At 43.2% G+C, this 26,986-nt stretch overlaps 1 protein-coding gene across 1 annotated transcript; it reads right to left on the reverse strand.

Moving 5' to 3' along the window:
- Window positions 1–225: 225 nt before the first annotated feature.
- On the reverse strand, window positions 226–25,465 carry Slc10a6 (solute carrier family 10 member 6). Its single transcript, XM_021248802.2, has 6 exons — window positions 25,089–25,465; window positions 13,888–14,006; window positions 11,535–11,623; window positions 7,195–7,370; window positions 3,997–4,154; window positions 226–1,883 (listed from the first exon to the last, which is right to left on the reverse strand). Exons 1-6 carry the CDS (start codon window positions 25,463–25,465, stop codon window positions 1,585–1,587), a joined length of 1,218 nt encoding a protein of 405 aa, XP_021104461.1. The 3' UTR covers window positions 226–1,584.
- Window positions 25,466–26,986: the final 1,521 nt, after the last annotated feature.

The following is a 26,986-nucleotide window of genomic DNA, read 5'->3' on the forward strand; positions in this document are numbered from 1 at the left end:
TTCTCCCTCCTCCTCCCTTGACCCCTCTCTGCTTCCCCCCACCACACCAGGAGCTGCTTCTCCTCTGTCACGCCCTGCTGCCATGCTGCCCTGCCTTTTAGCCAGCTGACTATGGACTGAAACCTCTACAAACTGGTGCCAAAATAAACTTCTCCTCCTTTAACTTGTGGAGGTCATGTATTTTGTCCCAGCAACAAGAAAGTAAAACAATGATTAGATATATAATCTTGGAATAATAAAGCATAAAAAATTAGATTTTTAATATGCCAAAAATTAAATTCAAAAGTAGGATAAATATGTACATGATAGACCATAAAAATAATAGAAAAATATAGGGGAAAGTATCTTTAATGATGTCAGCATAGAGAAAGGTGGGTTTACCTACTACAGGATCAATTCACCAACAGGAAGACAAACACACCACAGTGAATAAACATGTCCCCAAATGGGCTCCCCGAAAAGGAGCCAAGTACATTTTCACAAAAAATATCAATATTCTAACATTTAGTATTTTTAAACACTTTAAAAGACTAATAAAGTTGAATATGTAAAAATATAAAACTGTTTACATTACAGAAAAACAAAAGATAAAAGACAGTAAAGTCTTGACAACGCATGAGACAAATGCATTGTCAGTCCCAGGATGTGTTAAGATCTATAAAGCCAAACAGTGTAATCCAAACGCAGGCAAAGTAGACAAATGAGCAAAGACCATAAATGCTGTGGTTCACACATAATTTTGAAAATGAGTTTTAAGAAAGACGGGTCAGTACCCATCCCATGGTCCAGCAAAGGTGCAGGAGAGCAGGCACTGCTGGGGTGCGGTGAGCCACATCTGACAGGTGGGGGTGACAAAGTGCTGCAGTGCTGGTGAGGGGCATGGGGCTCACAGCTGCACAGTGGCATCCACACGCTGTCGATGAACATAGCTGAGTGAGGAGGTACAGTCCTTCGATGCATGGTGACCGCTGCTGTACAGAGTGAGCTAGGCCAGCAGACTTCTGTGTACAGAGGCTGTAATGTCACCAGGTACCTTGCCAAGCAGCGCAGCTGAGGAACAGTCTCATGTTCTTCAGAGGATTCAGTGTGTGTGCACACGTAGATCAGGATGCATGTGGATGCATCGATCTCTAGGGTCCGACAATACAGTCCTTTGCTTTTTGACCTCACATGTTCTTTAACTGCCCTCTAAGCTTCTACAATGTCTGTAAGCAAAAAAGATATTCCACCCCTTTACAAGTAACAATCATTAGAGAAAAGGGCCCCATATTTTGGTAAGAGCTACAATTTTCTCCTAAGTGCTCCAAGAACCTGCTCTGGGTCAGGAAGTGACAAGGACTCAGGAACAATTGGCCCTGCACAGGAGACCATGTCTCCTTGAGTCCTGACTCTTGCTACATGCACACCCACTGGAAGGGTGCCTCTGGCATTGAAGGTCCCACCCTTTTGTGCACTCCCCACTGTAGGAAGGCAGGAACACTTGCAGTGACCCTATTGTGTTGACCCCAAAGAGCTCCTTGAAAGGCCAGAACACCTTCTCAGAAAGTGATCCTGCTGCAGTTCACAAACCACACAGAAAAACATTCACAAGGCTCTGCCAAGGGGATCCAGGCAGCAGCTCTCACCATCTTTTCTGGCTGCTCTGGAAGGCAGAGGACCTGTGTGGCCAGTAAGTCCATACTGTCCACAGGAAGTGAGGAGGCTGCTTGGCCCCAGAGCCCCGAGGTGACCTCCTGGCCCTGATGGCCCAGGGTTTACAGCTGCTGCTTCATCCCACTCCAAGAAAGCACTGGTCTCTTTGGGTTTCTGCTCAGGGGGGACTTCTGCACAATCTGGGCTCTTCTGTCTGTGTTTGTTCTTCATATTCTTGTATACCTGATATGCTGGTGATAAAACACACAGGGATTAAAAACAGGTTCAACAAAGATTAAATGTGAGGAGACTTGCATTCTCATGCATACTCTAGGTGTCTGCTTCTGTGGTGTGTGTATAAACACACAAGAAAAAGCAGGAGAGAGAGAGCTATGGAATAAGGTGATTCAGAATGTCCAAGTGGTTCTTTCTGTCTGGAATTGAGACCCATTCATCAGGTCGCTGACACATCGTTCATCTATCGCTCAGTGGGGCAGTCAGCAAGCCTGGGTGGAGTGCTTACTGTGGTACAGGCACACTCATCATGACTGCCAGGGTATAGCTGAGAATGAGCCAGATGAGATGCTCCCCTAAAACTCATCCTATGCCCAGGATAGTTCTGTTCCTCCATGGAAAAACCACACCCCCAGTTCTCCTTATATTGTTATGTTTACTATATCAGCAATGAGAATATAATAATCAGTAATCAGGATGTAATCATTTATATCAGTAATCATCTCACCCTACTCAGAGCCCCTTTCTGGACAACAGGTAAAATTTAAAGCAGCCTAATCTGAAATGAAGAGACATTTCTCAGATGAAGAAGAAGCAGCAGCAAATAAACATATGAATAAAATGTTCAGCATCCCTGGTCATTCAAGAAATGCAGATTAAAACAAAACTGAGGGCAGGGGATTTAGCTCAATGGTTTCACCGCCTGCTGTGCAACTGCAAGGACCCAAGTTTGATCCCCCGAACAAAAAAAAAACCACTGAGATTCCATCTCATTCCAGAAAGAATGGCTGTTATCAGGAAATCAACCAATAACAAATGCTGGCAGTGCTATGGGGAAAAAGGAATTCTTCCAGTGTGGAGATTCCTCAAAAAACTAGGATTAGAGGTCCCATTCGACCCAGCTATTCCTCTGCTGGGTATCTTCCCAAAAGAATTAAAAGCATCATACCACAGCGATATATGCGCACCCATGTTTATAGCGGCACAGTTTGTAATATCGAAATCTTGGAAACAGTCCAAATGCTCATCAACTGGTGATTGGATAAAAAAGATGTTGGTTTTTTATAAAATGGAGTACTACTGAGCCATAAAGCAAGATAAACTAGGGACATTTATAGCTAAATGGATGCACCTTGAAGCCATACTCAAATAAAATAAATAGGACCACATGTATAAATATTGAATTGTTTCTCTAATGTGAGAAACTGAAAGTGTAAATGAGGACCAAAATGTCTAATAGATATTTTGAAATAGGAAGAAAATGTTCAAAGGGGAAAGGGAAGTGGGAGGGGTCGGGAGGAAAGAAGGGAAAAAATTGAAAAAAAGAAGGAAAAAACGGAAACAAAGCTTAGGTATATAGGGAGGGATGGAGGGGTTAAAGGGAGGGCAGGGGAATGAGAAGAACATAAGAACCAAGATATATCATGTACAGGTACAAATTCCCAATGATGAATGTGATCATAAGGTATACCTAAAATGTACCGATAAACTCAATAAAAAAAATTTACAGTGGTCCAAGATTAAGATATATATGTGTATATATACATCTATTTTTCAAATTTTACCTCTACATAGTGATGGGCTCCAGAGTAATTTTGTATACTTGGCTGTATCGATGCACAATGTGTATGTGTGTAAAGATATAAAACATCTTTAAATATGTGCTTGGATATGTATTCTATTTTGTATTTGAAAAATTTCAGTGATTTGCATAAGTCCTATGACTTCCACACAGAAATATAAGTCTGCAAAAACACTGAAGTAATTTGGCATTTGAGAAATCTTGAGACTCTTAAAGAGATGTAAGAAATCTATCCTTACAGTGTGGTAAATGTCATTTTTGAGGTCAGTGTTTGCTCATGGAGGCCTTGTTCTCACAAGACCTGGAATCTAGGTTCTCATAGTGCATTGGTTTTTGTGAAGCATATTTGTTTCTAATTGTAATCTCACATTTAGATGTTCTTAAAACATTGTTTCTGTAAAATTCCCACTATTTCAAAGTATCTTGTTTATGCACTTTATTATCCCCAAAAATGTCAGACTAAAAATACATCACAGGGCCAGCACAAGTTTAGATTTTTTTTTTTTAAAGACTGGTAAATTGGATGGACATAGTGAAAATCCACCCACCTGTAACAATGAGAAGTCCATCCAGCATCTGGAAGAACCCGTAGGCCAGTGGAAAGTTAAACATCTGGACCAGGTGCTCAGCAGTGAACGATAGCTGGAGCATGGTGAGACACATCTGGATGTTCTGAGCTCCAGTTTCTAAGGAAATCGTCCTGCACCTGGTGATGAAAAGGTCTGTTACACATCAGCAAGGACTATTCGTACATCTTCTCTTGTGGATACAACACACATAAGCTCTGAGGTCAGGCAGTGGAGGTGCTGGGCCACTCAATAGTTATTTTCGGAGCACCTGCTCTGCAGTACACACTCCAGAGAGGCATTGTGGGGTGTGTCTTATGAACCTGCTAGGAATCTGGATGAAAGACACACACACACACACATACACACACACACACACACGAAAGGTTCAGTAACAACACAAGACAAAGTATAACCCAGGGCCAGGCTGTTGCTGAAGAAATTCAGACAAGTGGCAGAGTATTTAGAGAAGCTTTACAGAGGAATGAAGCTACAGACTGAAGTTCAGGAGGCATTTAATGTGAGGAAGATTATAGAAACTAAAGTTCCAGGGAGAATCCAGGCTGTATGCCTGTATAAACGCCTGTATGCCAACCCCCGGGAGGCTCATGGTGAATTTGAGGCCAGCCTGTGCTACACAGTGAGTTCAAAACCAGACTGAACTAGAGTGAGACCCTGTCTCAAAATCCAAAAATAAATTAAAAATAAAGCTCCAGGAGCAGCTCCCAGTGTGACTTATTCAGGAGGCTTTGCAGTCAGCCAGCCAGTCTGCATGAGAGGAGGCTTGAAGGGGATGAGGATGGAAAGCTGAATGAAAGATGAAAAAAAACAGTACAACGCTAGACACAAACACAAAAGCCTTAATCAAAACCCAAAGGTCAAAGACAATAGTCTTTGGTGAAAGGATTTAGTGATAATTTTTCTACTTTCTACTTCTTAATATTTATTGTTTTTCTCATTGCAGAAAATGAAAAAGGAAAGAGAAGAGAGAAGCCAGGACTTGGGGGTTGGATTAAGCTTATCTGTTTCCAGCTGGTGGGAGAGCCTATAGGCTTTCACACATGGAAGCGGAGAGAGGAAAGGTGTTCCGAGGATGAACATGGTAGGTGTGAGCTGGACTGGAATGTGCAGCTGGAAATACAGCCACATTTTATTTCTACTTCCCTATTGCTAGCTACCCTTTCCTCCTTCCTCACTTCTTCCCGTCACTTGCCAATAACTCAGTATGATTGAGTGACAGGGCTGGAACTCAGAGCTGCACCACTCACCAGGCAGACACACTCAATCCTCATCTCAGTCAGGCCATTGACTATGAGAGGACAAGGTGGCTGACTGCACCCTGCCCTCGCAGTACTCCCTTCTCCAGACTCAATTATGAATTTCAACCATCGACTTTTTGTGTTTCCAATTGATGATTTTGGAAACAAACTGTGCTGGTTAAGCTGAATTGTCAACTTGACTAGGTTAAGAGATTCCTGGAAAAGAGACTAGGTCATGGGACGCTGTCTTCATCATTGTGTTGACTCACTGTTCGTGGCTGGATGTGCTGCTAGGAGCCGGGGGCCCATTGGGAAGTATCTGTGAGAGCCTGTCTCTCATGGGTACTCTTCCCATTCTCTGCTTCCTGGCCACCATGATCGAGGCTGCTTTGCTCCACCTCACGCTTCCACCCTCCTCTTTGTATATTTGAGCCAGCCCACCATGGACTGAATCCTCCGAAATTGTGAGCGAAATAACCTCTCCTCCTTTTAAGTTGCTCATGTCAGGTATTTTGCCCAGCCATGGCAAAGCTAACACACCAACCCAAGTTCAAATCCTAACTCCAGTAGCTCTAGCTCTAGGAGGTGGGTAAATTACTTCTCTGAAGAGTTTTCTCATCATTCAAATGAGGGTCGTGTATCTGCCTCTCAGGGTGGTAACAAGAAGTAAATCAGACAGCCTGGGTGGAGCCTTGCCTGTACCTAGTAAAATGCTAAATGTTCCTTAGTGGAATGGAGGCAGCATAAAGCCATTCCTGCACCTTGGGAACCACATAGTTCACTTTTCTTTAATAATTCTTTTCTGATTTAAAAAATAGACATAGTTATTGAAATACTCAGAAAATATACAAAGAAAATATCAAGAACTAAATTATCCTTATTCTCACTACTCAAAATTACCATATGGTATATTTTCCAGTATTTTTCAACATATAGAATACTTTTTGCTTTCTTCTACAGAGAATCAAAATTTCTGTTAAGTAATGCTTACCTCATGAGTATTTTCCAAAATCATTAAAATTGATGCATCATCTCCATCTCATGGCTTAGACATGAATTAAATATCTTCCTATTGTTATATATTTAAATTGTTTCCATTTTTATGTTCATAAATAACATTATAATTAATGTCAGCCTATCAATATTCATGTGCATAACTGATGGAGCTAATTTTAGAACAAATCTTTAAAAGCAAAAGTACTGAGCTAGCAACCATAAATATTTATAAGTCTGTTGATATGACATGGGAATTGCCTTCCAGAAAGTTTATATAGATTTTCTGTCCCTCATCCTTGTATGATAATGCTCATCTTATTACAGGAATGGCAACATGGAGTATTACCATTGTTACTATTTCACAGCATTTATGAATTATATGTCCCAACCGGTAAGGATAATATTTAAGACAAGTTACTTATTCTTCCATCAGAAAGTTTGTCTCCTTTCTTCTCTCGTGTTTCATAATTAGTCATTCTTAAAATTTTAGCCCAAAGACAGAACAAGGACATAATTTCTGGAAACTTGTTCAGGCCCTGGAATGATCTCTGTGTTTAGGGAAACAACCTCATCCCTCCAATCTAATTATTGGAATTCAGAAAGAAATGCACCCAGGCCTCAACAAGCTGCATTAATACCCCAAATCTAGTTTCATACATTACAACTTGCCATCAATTTGGCCTTTAGTCTACATAAAGAATTACTGTAACCCCTTACCCTCTTTCTGCTGAGCGTCCTGTCTACTCACCATGTAAGTCAAAACGCTTCCTCTCTCCTGACACAGCCAAGGCCAAAAGCCTGCCTATGGCTCAAAAAAGCTTCTGGGGGCTTGAAGTGTGAGAGCCCCTGCCTAGCATAGGTAAGGCCCTGGGTTCAAACCCCAGCCCTGCAAAAGAGGAAAAGTTTGTGGAGAATGTAGCTGTACCTTTGCCAGGACTGGTGGGTAAGGAGAGCCAGCAGGAAGCCGGAGATGTGACCAATCAAAGGGAAGAGGAAGCTGATGGTCAGAAGGGTGGTATCTGAATTCCAGAATTCTTTTGACAGCACCACACCAGCGACTGTGACCACCAGGAGGAGGAGCCCACCAACAATGGCCCCAACCTAAAGTAAGTCAGCAAAATAAGCAATGTAAACATATTGGGGTTTTCTGGTCTGTGATGCAAAATCCGCCAAGGCTCTATAAGGGTTTGAACTTAGAAATTTTCGAACAATGAGGGAACTTTGAGAACACTAAATCCCATTTATCCACAGGGGTGTGTTCTAGGACCAGAGGGGATGCCTCAAACCACAGACAGTTCTGGACCCTAGACAGTCTATACGTACATTCCTATCCATACATCCATATGATAAAGTTTAATTTATAAAGTGGGCACAACAAATGATTAGCAACAACTATTAACAGAATAGGACACATGAGTTAGTTGTCTCCTGAATATATGTAATGGGACAAAAACTCTGTAGGCATGGTAGATAGCAAATGGAATATAAAAAATGAGATGAGAAGTCTTGGGGAAGTCCAGACTGGTAAACATGGGTGCAAAGACCCCCCCCTCCACTGTTCTACCACTTTCTGGTGTCAGGAAGGGGACCAAAGTGAGTGAAGGCCTCAGAAGGCTCTGTGAATGTCTGGGAAACTGGAGTTGCTTATGGTGTTATTACAGCATCTGTAGCACAGAGTGATTCACATCTGGGCAGGAGGACTCAGGAAAGCCCAATATTTCATCACACTACTTGCAAGAAACAGTGTTCAATGGAAAATATGAGCTGGTTACTTTGAAATTTTCCATCAAGCTTTTATTTTTAGAATGTAGTTGACTGCAGATAACTGAACCCACAAAAAGCAAACCTGTGGGCAAGGGAGGTGACACCATGGAGGAAAGAAAACCTTGAGGCCCAAGTGGGCAGATGACTTGGCTACATTAGAAACTGGTGGTGTTTGGCACAAATCTGAGTCTTCTTATTTTACAATCAATATCTTTTCCCATAAAGTAGAGGAATCTGGCCAGAAGGCTTGGGGGATACAGTTTAACGTGGTTAGGAGAAAATTATAAAACAAGTAGAATCTGACAATAAGCATCTGTCTAATGCTATAAGAAAATACCTAAGGAATATTTATAAAGAAAAAAAGGTTCATTTAGCTCACAGTTCTGCAATCCAAGACCATCTGCTCAGCTCTGGCAAGAGCTCGGGGCAGAGGGCAGGCACCACAGGGGTGGGAGCGTGTGTAAGAGCAGTGAGTGGAAGAGCGAGGTATTCAGGGCGACACTGGGCTTCCTCCTAACCATCTGTCCTCACAGGAACTCCTTCAGCCCCTGGAGACCTGCATTACTCCCTCCAAAGGTGATGGCCTCATGACCTAATGACCTCCCCTAAGCCCCACTCTTGGCGGTGCCACCACTTGAGCACCACACACTGGGGACGCACACATCCAACCTACGCAGTGTCCAGCAGCCCTTCGCACCAGAGCCCCTCCCTGGTAACCTGTCTCTGTGGCCTGCCCAGCCCGACCATCCCCTCATCTCCCACCACCAACAGCTGCCGCCGTGTGACTCCTGACCTTCCAGGCCAAGATGAAATCTACCCATTCTTCATTTGACAGCCTGAGCTACTGTGATGGAACAGGAGAAATACTCCATCTTCTTCCACATGAATACAACCCACAGTACTAGGGATCAAACCCAGGGCATTCACTCTGACCTCTGTCCCCCACCCCTTTTTATTCTGAGGCAGGATCTCTCTAATCAGGTCATTAAGTTCCCAGACTGGGTTCAACCTTATGATCCTCCTGTCTCAGCCTTCCACATCTCCATGTCCATCTGTGCCTCTTTGTTTAACAAAAAATAAAAATTCAACAATCATTCTAATAGTTTGAGTTTTAGATCAGACAGAAAGGAAACAAGGGGGCTGAGGATTTAGCTCACTGGCTCCACCACCTGCCTTCCAAGCACAAGGTCCTGAATTCGATCGCCAGTACCAAAAAAAAAAAAAGAAAAGAAAGAAAGAAAAAGAAAGAAAGAAAGAAAGAAAGAAAGAGAGAAAGAAAGAAAGAAAGAAAGAAAATAAGGCCTAAGGAGTTTGGGACAACCAGGCTCTCGGTGAGCTCCCACCACCTCACCCCAATCTTGGATGGACAACAAGCCGTGCAGCTCCTTACCATGTTGGCTTTGATTTGAAATGATTCCAAGTGAGAAGGGCTAACCAAAAACTAAAGAAAAACAAAAAACAAACAAAACAACCTAATGTGCCATAGATGTGCTTGCCAGGGGCTGGGTATTTCTACACTCAGATACAGGAACCCACGGGGACTCCACTGACCTGAAGATGCTCAAAGAAAGCCTCTGATTGTAAGTCCCTTCTTCCTCTATCAAAAAGGGATTTCAAAGTTTAAAATCCACCAGGAGCAAAAGAGGAAAAGTGAGGTTGTTTAGAAAATGTGTAATGCCTAAAATTAAAATAGGACCAAGAACAGAACATGAAGATGTGCTAAAATAATGATAAGCCAACTTATGGTTCTCCAGAACACTTATATGTATCATGAAGTATGTCTTGCCACAACTGCCATGGAATTGCCAAGGGAAACATTTTAAACCTACCCCTTATAGATAATAACATTGTCATCCAGAAGATTTGTTTCATTTCCCCACTGACAGTGATGGTCCAACAGAGGATAAGGACACACCAAAATTGGTGGTGGTGGTGTTAATTATAAGAAAAGTACACGCATAGCCATGTTTATAGCAGCACAACTCATACAGGTAAATCTGGGAAGAAGCCTATATGCCCATTAACAGATAAACGGATAAAGTGTCGTATTTATCACCATGGAGCACTATTCTGCCAAAAAGAAAGATACATTTGACTCATTGGTAGGAAAATGGATGCAATTTGGCACCATAACGTTAGGTGAAATAAATCAGACACAAAAGCTTAAATATTACATGGCTTCTCTTATAGGAGAAACTCAAATAAATTAAAGAGCAAAATGAAAGACAGATAAGAAACAGGGAGATGGGTTTCTTTTTTTGCAAAAGCTAAAGGGGCCAAGAACTGGAGGAGGTGGAAAGGAAGGGCCATAAAAAGAGTGAAGGCGTGTCATGCCCATGCGCCGACTGCCCACGATGAGTGTCACATGATGTCTTGCAAACGCATACTAATACAAACTACAACGGAGAAAAAGTAATCAAAGAACAAGACCTTGAAATGTAGGAAGTTTCCATAGTCATGCTCTCGTCTCTGATCTTATAAAGAAAATCACAACTGAACACTGTCTATTGGAAAGCTTCTCCTGAAGTAACAATAATAACAGTGTAAAGGAAGGGACTTTGTTTCAGAAGCACAGCTGGAAAAGAGCAAAATCAAGCCTATCAACATGATGGTCACCTTGGGCCGGGGATTTAGCTCAGGGGTTTCACCGCCTGCTGCGCAAGCGCAAGGACCGGAGTTCGATACCCAGTACAAAAAAAAACAAACAAACAAAAAAACACATGATGGTCACCTGTGCAACCCCAAGGCCACTTCGCAGGGGCGCCCTGGCGTCCGCCCCTCCCCTTCCCACTTACTCCGCCCTCCTGGGCGCGGTGCGGGGGGGGGGGGGGGGCTGCTTGCTGAGTCTCCTAGGAAAGTGCCAAGGCAGCCTCACTGTCAGCTACATTTGAGACAACGAGAGCTTAAACTAACCAAACCGGATACCCAAAGCCAAAACTGACACTTGCTTGCAGAATGTCCAGGTAACCCAAATGGTTTTTTCTTTCCTTATAAATGTAAAATATAAGATGTTTTAAAAATCTTCAGGAAAGCAGCGCATTACATTCTTTTGTCTTCTAAAGTGACACACAGTTGGAAAAATGGAAGACACCCTTGAGATTGAGCTCATTGTTAAGAATGCCTCCTCTTAGAGCTCGGCATGGTAGCACACACCTGTAAACAGGAGGCTGAGGCGGGAGGATTGCTGTGAGTTCAAGGTCAGCCTGGGCTCCGTAGCAAGATCCTATCTCAAACAAAACCACCAAACAAAGGGCCTTGAGAACGCACAGGCCCTGATGGTCCTTGTCCACACTCGGGCCTTAGCTTTTCTGTCACTACATCAACACACTTCCAGTGTGTTCCAGGGGCCTCTGAGAGTGACCCAGCAAGGCTTAGAGAAGTAAGTGGAGGGAGCCAGAGCTGGATCCCTACCCTTAGGGAAATTGTGATCTGCAGGATTTCAGCCATCAACTTCTGTCCTTCGGGTCTGTCAGGTCTCTTGAGTGTGACGGGGATTCTTACCTTGAGGATGATTTTCGATTGTTTTGGCCACTTATAGTTCACAAAGACGCCAAAGGCCACCGGGATGGTCAGACACAGCAGAGTAAGTCCTAAAGAATTCAGAGTAATTCCCGTCAGACCACCTTGCCTCTTCCCTGACTGCCCAGTCCTTTCCGACAAGTCTAGCTCAATTAGGTCATTTTTAATTACACAATCTCTGCAGGAAGGCTCATTTTGTTTTGGCATCCATCTCCAAAAACAAAGGCACCGTTGAAGACAGTCTCGAAGGGCCTGTGACACTAAGGAAGGCCACCACACCCAGGTCTCGTTTCCCTCACAGAACCGTGCCGACAATCACCCAGAATTTTGGAGACAACAGGAAATGTAAAGATTCAAAAAACAGAGGGCCATTTTAAGTCCGTGAAATTCTTTGGGTGTCACCCCTATATAACCACAGCTGTTATTTCCCTAGGTGAGGCCAGCAGGTCATTACTTCACAAAGTCAAGAGTGCGTGTCACAAACACAAAATAGCACTTGTAATACTACACAATAACTTCTCATATTCCCCAACTGTAGCCAGGGAGTCCAAAGATGGGCAGGACAAGCCCTTTGTATTAGCACAAGTGAATAAAGGCTTTGAAGGCAAGCATGGGAAGGAGGAGGTGACAATCCCCTTTGCCAACAGGACCCACGCTGAACTTTTCCAGAAGCACTTTCCAAATCTGCCCAAACCCTACCATCCTGCCTCAAAAGTTATATGAATTGTTCATGGAATTTTGGATTTTAGTTATTTATGAATGCTTTTCAGAACATATTATCAAATATTAACTTACTGATAAGGAAAGGTTGCACTTTTCTGTGCAATAGGTTTCTAAATAAAGTTTTCACACAGATGTTACAAACACAATGGGCTCCAGCTGCCTTCGGAAGTCTCTGATCATGGTTTCAACTATGGGCCACAGGTCTGAACCCTCATGGGGCTCCCTGAGACTCCAGATTGGCCATTTACAGGGCTTTGAGAGTCAAGGTTTCTACTTCTTCTCCAAAGACTGGCAGATCATTTCACCACATTCCCTTCCAAAGTTAGCCCACAGAAATCCACAGAGAAAGATCTGCATTTAGTGAGAAGCACATCCTAGAGAGAAACTAATGGGAGATGGGTTGGTTGTGTTGGGCGGATGGGCTTTGATAACCAGTGAAAATCATTCACCTCCTTCTGTAAGAAAGAGTCAAGGCTCATAGGCCATGACAAAGGTGGAGTTGTGCAAAGGTAGGAATAGAGTGGCCTAGATCCAGTTAAACTTTGGACCATAAAAACCCCACTTGTGCTGGGCCCGGTGGCACACACCTGTAATCACAGCATGTGGAAGGCTGAAGCAGAGAGATTGAAAGTTTGAGGCCAGTTTGGGCAACATAGCAAGTTCAAGGCCAACCTGAACTACAATACCAAGACCCTGTCCAAAACAACAACAGAAAGGAAGGAAGAAGGAAGGAGAAAGGAAGGAAGGAAGGGAGGAAGGAAGGATGAAAAGAGCCCAACTGTTCCTGATTATCTAAGAGTTGGGTTTTTTGGTTTTGTTTTGTTTCAAGTAGGACCTCCAGCTGTCATTCTGCTCAAAGATAAACTCTCATAGGTGCTGTGGTTTGTATGTCCCTCCCCTGCCTCCCCAACTCCTGTGTCAGGAGCTTGGTCCTCACTGACCATGTTGGAAGCCAGAGCCTAAGAAGTGAGGGCCTTGAGGAAGGTCTTTAGGTCACCTGCAAGCCCTGTTAACTCCTTGGTGGCTCTTGTGAGAGGGCTGTTATAAAAGCTGGAGCCTGGCCCCACCTGGCTCTCTCTTGCTTCCTGTTCAAGATGTGATTACTTTCACACACACACACACACACACACACACACACACACACACACACTTCCATCTGCACTACCCACTACAAGGTAACACATCAGGAGGGGACACAGGGGACCATACAAGACCCTGTGCTGTACTGCTTGGATTTTTAGCCTCCAAAAATGCGAGCTCCAGGAGCCTCTTTTCTTCATAAGTGTCACACCTCAGGTATTTCATTATTGCAACAAAAAACTGACGAATAGGTAGCAATTAAGAGCCTGGGCTTTGCAGTCAGATTCCTGAGTTACAATTCTAGTTCCACACCTACTAGCTATACAATCTTGGTCAAGTTACTTAACCTTCCTAAGACCCAAAATCCAGGAAACTGAACCAATAATAGAATTTATACTGTGAGATTATTTAGGGATTAGATTAGATAATGCCGGAAAAAAACCCTGCAAGTAGACATATGTAATGAAGAACAGTTACTGTTAGTACTGTCACTGTTGCTGTTATTACTGCAGTTCAAAAGCCCAATACAGACCTATGTTCTGATATGGAATGGTGAGATTCTGGGCCAGATCCCAGGACCAGGTGTAGAGATAAAGGCAGAGGGGCATCATTCCCAGGGCAGCCACTGTGGAACAGGTTGTCATGGTGATGCTGAAAGCAAAATTAAAACAGGGCTTAGGAGGGAGAGTTAGCAATTAAGAATGCAGTCTTTGCCAACTTTAAGAACTTAGTCCTTACCAAAAACAACTCCTGGGACCCAACGTCTTGGAGATTACATGGGGTGGGTAAGCTACCAGCAGCTGCCCTCTGTCCTATCAGTCAGCAGATGAGGGCTTCACTGTGGCCTAGAAAGATTTCCAGCAGTTCTTGTCATGCATCAGCTAACATCTATTTGAGCATCTACTTGCTCTAAATCTAAGGTTCTCTAGGATTCCGTTTCTTATACACATTCGCTTTTACTGAGATGTAATTCACATATGACAGAATTCATCATTTTGAAATGTACAATTCAGCAGTTTTTAGCACAGTCACAATGTTTTGCAGTAACAGTAAGATTTCCAGAACATTCCCATTGCACCAAAAAGAAACTCCATCGCATTGTCATTAACTCCCCACTCCCTTCTCCTGGCCTCTAAAATCCCTAATGTACTATTTTTATAGGATTGCCTGTTCTGAACATTTTATATGAATAGAATCTTATAATATGTGGTCGTTTGGGGAGTCCAGCTTCTTTCACTTAGCATAGTTATCAAGGGTCAATTCATGTTTTAGCATACATCAGAACTTTTTCCCTTCTATGGCTTTCTGTCTTTCATCCTATTAATATGGTATACAGTATTACATTGATTTTTATGTATTGGATTAGCCTTGCATTTTGAGAAAAATCCCACTTGGACATGGTGTAGAATCCTTTCCATATTGCTAGATTTAATTTGCTGGGATTTCATCAAGAATTATTCCATATACTGTATATTCATAAGGGATATTGGACTGTGGTTTTCCTGTGACCTGTTTGCTTGTTTTACAGTGGAGAGGTCTGACATTATCATTGCAGCCAGGTGATCCAGCTTGACACTATGTTCTTACTGATGAGACACTATACAACCAACAGAGAGCCAGCCATGCTGTCCTCCTTTAAAGCTAGCCAAATCTTTAGGCCAAACTTCATGAAAATAATTGATTGAGGACAAAGGGACAAGTTAAACCATCAGACAAACTTGGAATATGGATCACCTTATAAAACAACTCATCTTGTCCCTTTAAATAGCCAATGTTGGGCTGGGGATTTAGCTCAGTGGTTCCAGCGCCTGCCTCGCAAGCGCAAGGTCCTGAGTTCAATCCCTGGTACCAAAAAAAAAAAACCAAAAAACTTTGGGCTGGGGATTTAGCTCAGTGGTTCTGGCGCCTCCCTTGCAAGTGCAAGGTACTGAGTTCGATCCCCAGTACCAAAAAAAAAATTTTTTTTAATAAAATAAAATAAATAGCCAATGTCAAGAAGGAAATGTAGCCCTATCCCTGGTTAAAAGAGACCAAATAAGACTAGATTTTTAAAAGACGCAAATAGTGAATATTTGCCCTACCCAAAGTGCAGCCCTTTGCAATATAAATCAGCTCATTATTACTCTTAAATTTGGGTATAGTTACAGAAGTAACCTGTGATGCTAATTCCTTACACTAGCAGCAAGATAAACTTTGAACACTAGGAATGCATAGCTTTATTTATGCAAACCATTAATAACTTTTTAATGAGCTTTGAAGCTTCATTTAATGTTTTAAAAGTTAAATTTAAATTATTTTAATTAAATTTTTACTTAAAACTGAGACAATACTTATGTTTGTCATTTGTTTTTAATTCTAACAAATAATTTTAAATATTTTAAGACTTTTTGAAAACAAAAATAATTTTAATACTTCATTTCTATTTTTTATAAGATATATTAAATATAAACACATTTTATATTACTACCATGGTGATGTCTCTGTCTAGTTTTAGTACCAATGGATTGGTATAGGATAAGTTAAGATACCAAAAGGCATGGGCCATAGATTTAGCTCAGTGGCACCGCACCTGCCTCACAAGTGGAATGTCCTGAGTTCGATCCCCAGTATCAAAAATAAAAGATACCAAGGGCCGGGGATTTAGCTCAGTGGTTCTGGCACCTGCCTTGCAAGTGCGAGGTCCCGAGTTCGATCTCCGGTACCAAAACAAAACAACAACAACAAAAAGATACCAAAAGGCTGACCAATCCAGTGTTGCCATTACTATTGGTACCGAGGCTCAAACTTGGGTCCTTGCGCTTGTGGGGCAGGTGGCAGAACCACTGAGCTAAATCCCTGGCCTGTTGCTATTACTATTAACATTTATTTTTCCTCTAATTCATTCAATGTTAAACATCAGGAAGAAGTCACCCAGCACCATATGGCACCATATGTCCCCCAGTCACAGCAGGCCCTGTTGACACTGGGACAGCAAGTAGGGAAGAGTGAGGGCAGGTGTAGAACCCAGAGAAAGGGAATCAATGAGAGATGGGGACAGAACTAAGAATTCACTTGCAAGTCTGCTATTGTGTGAGCCTACAATTAGATACAGGCCTGGAAGAAGGGTGATGATGTAGAGGGAAAGTAAGGTTTCTAGGCTTCAAAATCACACTGCTAGAAGAATTAAGTCATTTACCATCAGTTTTAAAGTGAGACAAAATAGAAGGGCATGATGCTCCCCAAGAGGTACTTTTTATTTTTCACACTCTTCTGTGGCTGCCCCAACACCTCGCAGCCATAGCCAGCTAGAACAGATGCCCTACGCCACTTCAGGAGGCTTCTGCTATGGCCATCACGAGCTCAGATCTGGGCTCCATCCCTGACACTTCCACCCTCTGGCCTCTCTGGCCAACTCTGCCCCTTTGCAGTGCTCCTCAGTTAGTCTTTGAGGAGTCCCTCCACCCCCCAGGACTGCACAGGAAGCTAGATCCTGCACATCCACAAGCTGCCTTCTCTTTTCCTATAGAAGCAACTTCCCTCACACCCTTAAGTCAATTTGGGCATTGTTCCCCCTTCTGCTGCAGTATAACATATTTTGCCTATTCACAATTCCATCTTCAATAGAGCAAGCTGAGCTGATACACTAAGACCTGGTAACATCGAAAGTTGCTTGCACCAAAAGCAACCTGATCCCAGAGGTGATAACAGTGACAGTGGCAAGCAGGCACAGAATGAAGGAGAATGCCAGAGAATAGCTGGGAGCCACCACTGCTGGTCACTAAAAGTTTCTCTTGCTGCTGGTAGCTGTTGCAGCCAGGGGAGCAGAGAGGGAGGCCATTAACACAGAGCTGAGACCACTGACCTTCCAAGGTCAGGGCTGTAAACAGGTTAAGCTACACTTTGCCCACTTGTGATTTCTATTTACATTGTGCAAAAGAACCCTCAGCAAGTTGATGACAAAGAAACATGTTACATCAAAGGTGATAGTGGGACATGCAATGGAATCTCCTAAGTAGGCAAAGAAGAACTAAGTACTGTAGCCACCATCATTGCCATAGACCCAAATCTGGCTACCTTGGGAAGTGGACTGGATTTATGAGCTGGAAGAACCAAAGCAAAGCTGTTCAGCCAGTAACCATGCAACACAGCTTTACCAGGAAAGCAGTGAGAACATCAGGAGAGAGTCCTGGTCTTTGTAGAACAAACCTAGAATGATTTCCAATAGATAACTGACCTGTCTCCTTGATGGAGGGTAACTGTCTCTGAGTAAAACGGCTAACAAAGTAGATGGGCCATAGACTGTAAAGATTTGCAAGTACCTAGCATCTAGGGGAGGAAAACCCTTTAGTTTATAGTCTACAAAGATGATGTGTCTTAATTCCTGCCATAGATAGTCTGAATGTGTCCAAAATCCATGTGCTGGAAACTTAATCCCCAAGGCAATAGTGCTGGGAGGTGGAGCCTTTGGGGAAGTGTTTATGTCATGACAGCTCTGCCCTCCTGAGTGGATTAATTCCATTAGAAAAGCATTTGCCAAGTGCAAGCATGGTGGTTCGTGCCTGAAGGCCCAGCATTTGAGAGACTCAGGCAGGAGGATCAATGCAAGTTTGAAGCCAGCCTGGGCTCTGTGGTGAGATCCTGTCTTAATAAAACAAAAATGGGAGGTCTTGACAATGGGAGTGCATCCCCTTTTCCCCCTGCAAGGACACAGCGAGAAGCCCCTCATCAGACAATAGAGGATGGTGCCTTGGTATTGGATTCATTTAAGATTTATATTTTATGTTCAAATGGGAAGGGGAACAAAGGAGGAGGGAGGGAGAAAGGAAGGAAGGGACAAGAAAGAAAGGAGAAAATAGAAGGAAAAATGGAAACAAAACTTGTGTACATAGGGAGGGGAGGGGGCTTGAAGGGAGCGGGTAATGGGAAAAAGAGGCAGGATGTATCAAGTACATACATGTGCAAATTCCCTGCAATGAGTGTTATCATTATGTATGCCTAAAATGTACCAATAAATCTTTTGCTATAAAAAAGTTTATATTTTATACAGTACATGGTATGAGACCAATCTGTTTTTTATATTGAGAGTAAATATGTGAATATAGTTTACCACAAAAATCATTTGCCACTAAACTAAGGTGCCAACTTTATCATGTGTTAAATGTCCAAATAGGGCTGGGGATTTAGCTCAGTGGTGCCACCACCTGCATTGCAAGCACAAGGTCCCAAGTTCAATCCCCAGTACCAAAAAAAAAAAACCTCCAAGTATGTTTAAAATATTTTCTGAGATGGGCCAGGGATTTATCTCAGTGGCACTACCACCTGCCTTGTAAGCACAAGGTCCCAAGTTCCATCCCCAGTACAAAAAAAAAAAAAAAAAAAAAATTTTCTGAGAGCTCTATTCAGTCCCATTGGTAAATAATTTTCTTTTTCTCTAAACAAATACCAGACAGTTGTAGTTGCAGAGTCTCCACAGATGATAGGACCAGTACCTCCCCTTAAGTTTACCTTGTTAAACTTTTCTTAGCAGTTCTTGCATATCTTATATTCCAAATGAAATCTAAAATTATTTTATCCTTATCTAGGTGTGGTAGCACTAACCTATAATCCCAGCACTCAGGAGACTGAGGCAAGAGGATCACCACAAGTTTGAGACCAGCCTGGGCTACACAATAAGTTCAAGGCCAGGTTAGACTACATATTGAGACCCTGTCAAATAAATAAACAAACAAATAAATAAATTTATCCTATTAAGAAAGCATTATTTCAGCCGACTTCTTCCTGGCTGAATTAAAGGAAGAAAAGCCTTTGCCACAGGTCTCAATTTTCTGTCTCCCTGGGGGATGGTGCTGGGGAAACTTTTCCAGATTCTTAGCCTCTGACAGCACTGCATTTCTTAGCTCTCCAGTTGCCAAGGCTTGGAAGAGATTCTGCAGAGCACCTTGTTAACCTCAAACTCCTAGAGATCCACCAAGGCATTCCCCTGCCTCCATGTGACTTTGGCTCAGCAACAGGTAAAATTTATGGTTTTGGGTGACAAGATGCACCCAGACTGACTGCTACCCTTGGTTCCCTAGGTTACTGCTTCCATCCCTTATCAATTGCTCAGGTTCATGATACTCATGACAGTAGTCAAGATGGCACCAGATGATCCTGGTGTGCTTCCAGTTGTTATTAATAACAACCAAGCCAGAAGTGCAGCAGTGAATGGGTGTGACTCCAAAGGAAAGTCATGCCTTTCATTTTACTGCCATGAATTCCAATATAGCATCAACAGAGGATGCGGCTAACTGGGTCTTGACTGTTCCCATGCAGGAAAATTGTTGGCAGTATCTGACTTCACCAGAACAAGATTTCACTTGCGTTAAGAAGAATGACAGTGTCATCCCCAAACTATTGCAGAGAACAGTGACAGAGATCCAGCAAGTCTGGACAAACAGGTAAGTCCTGAGCCTCCTTTGGAACAGGGAAATCATAAACACACACACACACACACACACACACACACACACACACACACTTCATTAAAATCCAGCCTCAATTTTGCAACTAGAGCTTAAATAATTCAATTTTTGTTTTAATTTCAAACCCAAATCACATCAAAAACTCTGCCTCTCAAAAGGAAAGTACATACTTCCCCTCTGGAAGAAAGAAAAATTATCTGGCTAAACAGATGGACACAGAGTGCACTACAAGGTCACGCTCATAGACCTGGCCCTGCAAAGAGTTCAGGGCCCCATTTCCATCCCCAAATATAAATGCTGCTTCCTGATAATCCTAATGAGCACTTGCTGAGTACTGTGTGGTGTGCATTGTGCCTCTCTGCCAGCCCATGTCAGACGGATCCGGACAGCTGTGGAGAAGCCCAGGTCTTTGCTGAAGGACTAAGAACTTCTCTAAAACCCACAGGAAGGAAAGACAGTAGTCAGAATCCTTCTCTGCAGCTATCCTCAAGAAGGAATGGACCTCACAGATGTGAGAGGCTGTCAAGTACAGCCCTCGGGAGCTGCTCTGTGCTGGATGACTAAACAAACTGCATTTCAGGAGAAGTTTCGGTGGCACACTGTGGCAATGGGAAACTTTGCTTCCGTCACTCGCACTTGTCAAGCACCTGCCCTCCAAGGATGACAGGCCTAGTGTGGGAGAGAGAAGAGCTGCCCGGTGACTACAATGCCTTCTGAGAGAAGCAGAGAAAAAGTTACCTGTCAGCTATTAAGGGGACAGAGAGGAAAGGCAGTTATAGCAAACAGCTTTAGGTGAAATGTTAAAAACTAGGGTAGGAGAAAGGGAGAATTTTGGATTTGATAATTTGCTTTTCTTTACCAATAGTCACAAATACTTTATACTTAAAAGAACCTTAGATCCACTCCTGAGACTATAACCAAGAGAACTGAAAGCAGAGACACAAATGGGTATTTGCAGGTATTCGAAACAACCAAAAGGCAGAAACAAGGCAATACCTATGCAGGGACGAATTGATAAAATATGATCTGTACAGACAAAGGAATATCACTCAGCCTTAAAAGGAAAGGAAATACTGATAGAATCCTATGACATGGATGAACCTTGAAGACATTATGCTGAATTACATAAACCAGACACAAAAAGACAAACATCGCCTCAGTCCACTTCTGTAAATGTGTTGAGGAGTCAAACTCAGGAGACAGAAAACAGACCCATGGTTGCCAGGGCAGTCACTGAGTAGTGGAGACAGAGTCTGGGTTTGGGAAAATGGAAAAGCCCTGGAGGAGGGACAGGCTGTGGAGAGGACTGCACAATGGTGCGAGTGCCCTTGATTCCCCCAAACCAGACACACTTAAAAAATGTTCAAGTGATCAATTTTGTCATTACAACAATATAAAAAGGGCCTCAGAGAGCCCATTATAAATTAGGAAACTGAGATCAGGAGAGGGAAATTAAATTGCTCAAAGGCACATGGCTCCTTGACAGAAACTCGAACACAGGACTCATTTACCTGCCTCATAAAATGTCAATTCATATTCCAGGTTGTGCTCTAAGCACCCCATGAATGCTAACTCATCCAACCCTCATGAGCACCCATGAAACAGTGAGGAAACTGAGTCATAAAGAATTTGTATCATCTGCCAAGGTGGACTGGCAGCAAGCCATGCATCACTCCATTTCCCTATTGCACTGTCTGTCAGATTCTAATTTAATTTGCCTCAAAGGCAGGAGTCCTGCCTGTTCTACATGGTATGCTATAAAAATGGCTCCAACGCTTCACTCACCCCTCACCAGGCCCTCTGTAAAGTAACTCTATGGGTCATCCATCAGGAGGCTAAATCTGTTTCCTGTCCCTTGAATCCAGCCTAGCCTGGCCAGCTACAGTGGCCAATAGAATGTGGTGGATGTGATGAGGAAGTGGTTTCAATTTCAGGCCTCAGGAAACCTTGAAGCTTCCCTTCCCTGTGAGGATGGCCAAGGCCAGCCTGCTGGGGAAAGGAGTGTGTGTGGAAGAGAGCCCAGGTGACCCAGCAGAGGCCATCCAAGACCTATCTACATTTATCCAACCTCAAACATGTGACAGAACCTTCCCAAGACCAGCTGAACTCAGCCCAGGCAGGATAATGCCCAAAGCTCTTCCCGAATGTCAGCCAATTACATTCTAGAAGTTACTAGGGAGGCTCATAGTATAATTATGGGAGTCAGAGGTCAGCTGGTATTCCAGGCTGTGTGAAGAACATGGTGGATGAAAGATGGACATGTGGGCTCTGTTTCAAGAGAAATGAGTCATCCATTTTTATTGTAAGACACTTGCGCTTATGGGATAAATAGGAAATAAAGCTGGATAAGTAGGGGAGACTTTCTTGGTACTTTCTGCCCAATTCAGTAAGTACTGAGAAACCTTATACATATAACTTGTTTGTTTTCTCCTCACAATCCCATGATGGAGGTGTTATAATTTCCACTCACCAGAAGGAGAACCTCTCTGGAGTTTGAATATAGGCCATCTGCTTTACCCACTCACTGCAGACCATAGCAGAGAGACAGAAGGGCTGAGCCAAGGTGTGAAAATGCAGAAATTGGCTAAGAAAGAACCTGGTAGGGCCTGGCCTGCAGGTGTGGCTGTGGAGATGGATGAGAAGTCAGGGAAGTCACAGGAGGATGGGATGCGGGTTGCGGGGGGCAAGATGAAGCAGAAGGGGAGTCCTGGGGGATGCTAAGCTGAGCTAGGGCCTGGGAGAGTGATTTTGGTCACCATGGGAGATGCAGAATTCAGGCACCGTTTCCAGCACATTGATTCCAAAATGCCTGTTAGGGGTGGACACACGGAGAGCCACATGTAGGCTGAATAAGCACAGGGTGAAGGCAAGAGAAGCATGATTGGGGACAACTGGTTTCCTCATTTCCTGCATGAAGTGCTCTTAAATTTTATCCATCATGGGGCCGGGGATTTAGCTCAGTGGTTTCGCCACCTGCTGCTCAAGTGCAAGGACCCAAGTTTGATCCTCGGTACCAAAAAAAAAAATTTTATCCATCGTTATGGACAGATAGAATTCCTATCAGCGATTACCACTGAGGTTTACTTGTTGGTAATCAGTTGTGAAGTTAGGTAAGAACTTGGATATTGTTTCATTCAACAACACTGAATTTTCTATTTAAAATTTTTACTGAGAATTTAAATTTTATTAGTCTTTTATCTATAAGCTTTTGCAAATCTCATTTTTTCCCCAGTACCAAGAATGGAACTCAGGACCTTACACTTGCCAGGCAGGCATGGTACCACTGAGCTAAATCCCCAGCCCCAGCAAGCCTAATTTTTAATCCTCTTAAAATTTCATTTCCTAGAGTTTGTTTAATTTTTTGCTTGCATTTTATTTTGTTTTTTGAAACTAAAAGTCTATATTTAGAAAGAAAAGTAATATTTATTGCAAACTTGTTATGTGCCTGGCATTATATATATATATATATATATATATATACACACACACATGCATATCTGTGTGTGTATATTTATGTTAAATAATTAGACCAAATTTTTTTTAATTAGACCAAATTTAAAAGATAATTAGGGGTAGAGTTGGCAGAGGAAAGTAAAATGAACTTTATCTTTCATAGACTTGCCTTCATTAATTTTTTTGGCAGTGCTAAATGTGTAATGAGATGAAGATAAACATTCTGTTTCTCAGAAGTGTTTGACAATACTGTTTAAAGAGTAGTGTTTCTACTCAAAACAGAAGATCCAGTTATGTTGCTAAATGTCATGAAGAAAAGTACAGATGGGTGTAAAACAGATGTGGACTCCAATGTGAGTCCTGACTCACTCATTTGGAGCCCCTGGCAAGCCACTGCCAAGTCTGAATCACTATTCAGCTGTAAAATTCAGCTTAATAAAGGTCATTTACAAGGCTATGGCAGGAACTAAGGAGAGACTACGCATGAAAGCATATACCCTGTACCTATCAGGGGATGTAACTAATGTTAGTTTTCCTTTTCTTTCCAAAAAGTTTCAAGTTCTGCAATTTCTGATATCTGAGCTTCTTGCACAATATTTATCATTTCCCAGTTATGCTAATGATCAACTTTATTGAATTTAAGTTAGTGGCATATTAATACCTAAGGAGTAAGGCATGGAATTCATCAGTTTTTTTCACACCTCTCATAAGTGGGTAAATAATAGCCACATAAAGGTTAACTGCTAGCCTGAGTGGATGAACCCATGGAAGAAGTATGTGGCGTACACTGATCATTCAGCACATACAGGAAGCCTGAAACTCAGGCCCACAGCTGACTCACTGATACCAACTCCTAGCCCAGGTCTCACCTCTGATTCATTCATTCACTGTACAGTAAATCTCAACTAAATCACATACACACAGTGCAAAAGCTTCAATTAACACAATTATTTCCCTGGGCAGGATATAAAAGAGTGTACTTATAAGTAAACAAAGAATCTAGAAAGACCATTGTTTTTAGCTCTTTTTTCCAACATGACCCTTCTATTTCTTCCTCAAATGTTTTCCCCACCAAAACATTTATTCCTAAAAGTAAGGATTAATTTGTCATTTTAAAAATGTGAATAAATGGTAAAACTAATGTCTCTCAGGGGTATTTATCTACACCAGTGACCAATATTAAGAATCTGCAAAACAACAAGAAAGAACAACTTCAACCACATAACCTCATGCTGCTCCCTAAGTCAAATTATTATTATTATTATTTTGGTACCAGGGATCGAACTCGGGTCCTTGCGCTTGTGCAGCAGGCGGCAAAACCTCTGAGCTAAATCCCTGGCCCCTCCCTAAGTCAAATTAGCAGCTCACTACTGACACCAAAGTAGATCTCCCAGGTACCCCCTAAAACTCCTTTACACAGTCCCCAAAAATGTTATTTCACATGTAGGTGCTCAAGAAACACTTACTTATTAGACCTATGAGGGCTTTATTCTATTGGGCCACCTGTCACCACCACCCCCAGCAACAAGCCACTGCAACCAAGCCACTATATCATTAGCTTCCTGGGATTCCTGTGCGATGTCCTGGGAAACTGTTCAAGATGGCAGGGAGTGGGAGTCAGTGAGTCCATGTTGAGGGAGGATGCCTCCAATGTTACATGGAACCAAATCCCACTCCCTGGAACAGTAGCTACCAGTAAAATGAAGGGAGGTCACAGCAATGCCAACTTGGAGCTCAGAAACATTTTTGTCACACATTTGCAGTGTTCCCTACTGTAATCTACCAAGCAACAGGAAGGATATTCAGGGAAGGACCACTGAGGCTCCCTCCTGGAACTCACCTGAGATCCATATCTCCATCCACCCAGAAGGTAAAGATGTTAGAGATGGTCCCCCCAGGGCAGCACCCCATGATGAGGACAGCGACCGCTTGGACTGGCTTCAGAGAGAAGCTGATGGCCAGGAGATAGGCTGTCAGCGGCATAAGCCCAAACTGGCAGACCAGTCCCACGGCAACACCCCAGGGTCTCCTGAGATGCCACCAGAGCTTCTGCATGTCCACGGAGCACCCCAGAGAGAACATGACCATGGCCATCATCACAGCAGACACCACGGTGAAGACCAGTTCCAGGCTCCCATGCACCTCTGGTGTTCCAGGCAGCGCCTCCTCTGAGCTGTTGGCAGGGCAGGCAGAGCTGCCGGAGTAGTTGGCTGTCATCTCCTCCACACAGCATCCCAGTGAGAAGGCGACAACGCTGGGCAGGTCTATCCTGCCACACTTCGGATTAGTGCCAAGTCAGCCGTGGAGAAAAGTTCCAGTCACGATTGGCTGAAGAGATGACTCATCCTACTCTGATCAATGTATTCACTGGTGCCATCATAAAAGCGGTGAGCAGAGGCCTAAACATACAATAAGCTGTGCTCAGCAAGGCTTTCCGCTTCTGCTGTTACTCACAAGTGAACACTCAGGAGAAACAAGACAGCAATGTCATTGTTAAGTGGAGCTGCCAGCTCTGTCGTCATCCCCACACCGTGTTCCAGGAAAGTAGGTTGGGTGCCAAGACATAATTTCTCCAAACTCAGTAGGATTTTAAGAGCCAGGATGCATGGTAATGTGGAGAGAATAGCTAACTCCGGAAAAAACAAGGCAGCTCTGCCAAAGCCACGCCTCCTAGCATGAGCTAAGTGTTGCTGTGGAAAAAATTAAAGCAAAAGGAGGCTGCTTAAGGAAACGTCAGGAGGGACTGAAATCATTTCAAGGGACCTTCACAACTGGCTTGGGTGCCTCTTCTTTCTGCTGCATGAGAATTTGTGTCTGTAGTCAACAACTAAACACCTGCAAGGAGAAGATGGTGAAAAGAAGCTAAAATAACTACTGAGAGCTGTGGCTTTCTTTGGGAGACCCCCAGGCCACCTAGAGGTCTAGGAACCCTGCCTAGTCTGAAACCTGAGGCCAAGCAGGCTCCAAATGCACCGCCATGGGGCCCTGACTGCGCTGCCATCTGGTGACAGAAATCAGACAAGGACAATAGCCATCCCTGAAATAAACTTCCAAACAGCAGGAGCCACGCTCTTTCCTACAGCCAGCCTTGTATTTGTGGGATGAGGGACACTTTATCCGATGCTGAGCCTATCCCAAGAGAATGCATGCTGCAGTGTCTGGTCTTGGATTAGAAAATTCTCTTCCATGTCCAAAGGCACAGGGCACCTTAGCTGCATACAAATGCCAGCTGGATTTAACTGTAAATACATTCTAACTACTTGAGGAAAGGACAAACCACCCCAGGGAAACCCTCTGAAAGCAGCTCTGCCTGGCGGCTCTCAGTGGTTGGCTGGAGAGGAAGCCTCGAGGACGGAGCTGGAGGCAGACAGGTCTGTGTTCCCAGCTTGAGTGAGGCAGAGAGCCAGGTGCTTTACCCGTGTGTGAGATTGTATCTGATGAACCCAGAGGCTTATTTTTTATGTACTTGTTTAGTAAGAGAAGGTATGAGATACTCCTGTCTGGTAATGCCAGAAAGTCCCATAGCAGACCTTTTTATCCCCTATGAGTCACCTAATGGCCCTTCCTCCTTACACAAATTCAAGTTTAGTAAGCACCCTCATTCCTGGTGAGGGTGATGTAACAGGAATTTTTGTGATTTGCTGAGTGATCAGTGTTGATAGCTGGGGATAGGGGCTAAATATTCGTAGAGGCTTTAAGGAGCCTCTGTGGTCAGGTGACCTTGGTCACTTTCCCTTT

This window comes from Heterocephalus glaber, unplaced genomic scaffold, assembly GCF_053883595.1.
Source record: "Heterocephalus glaber isolate CG9 unplaced genomic scaffold, H.glaber_assembly_v1.0 deba00001503, whole genome shotgun sequence".
Taxonomy (NCBI): domain Eukaryota; kingdom Metazoa; phylum Chordata; class Mammalia; order Rodentia; family Bathyergidae; genus Heterocephalus; species Heterocephalus glaber.

Excerpts from the sequence above, each read along its gene's own strand:
- Slc10a6 (XM_021248802.2), bottom strand. The coding sequence starts at position 25,465 with ATGACAGCCAACTACTCCGGCAGCTCTGCCTGCCCTGCCAACAGCTCA. Across the intron at positions 14,007-25,088 it reads GATGGAGATATGGATCTCAG|CATCACCATGACAACCTGTT; the intron begins GTGAGTTCCAGG and ends TTTTGCTTTCAG. Across the intron at positions 1,884-3,996 it reads TGGACTTCTCATTGTTACAG|CATATCAGGTATACAAGAAT; the intron begins GTGGGTGGATTT and ends TTTTATCACCAG.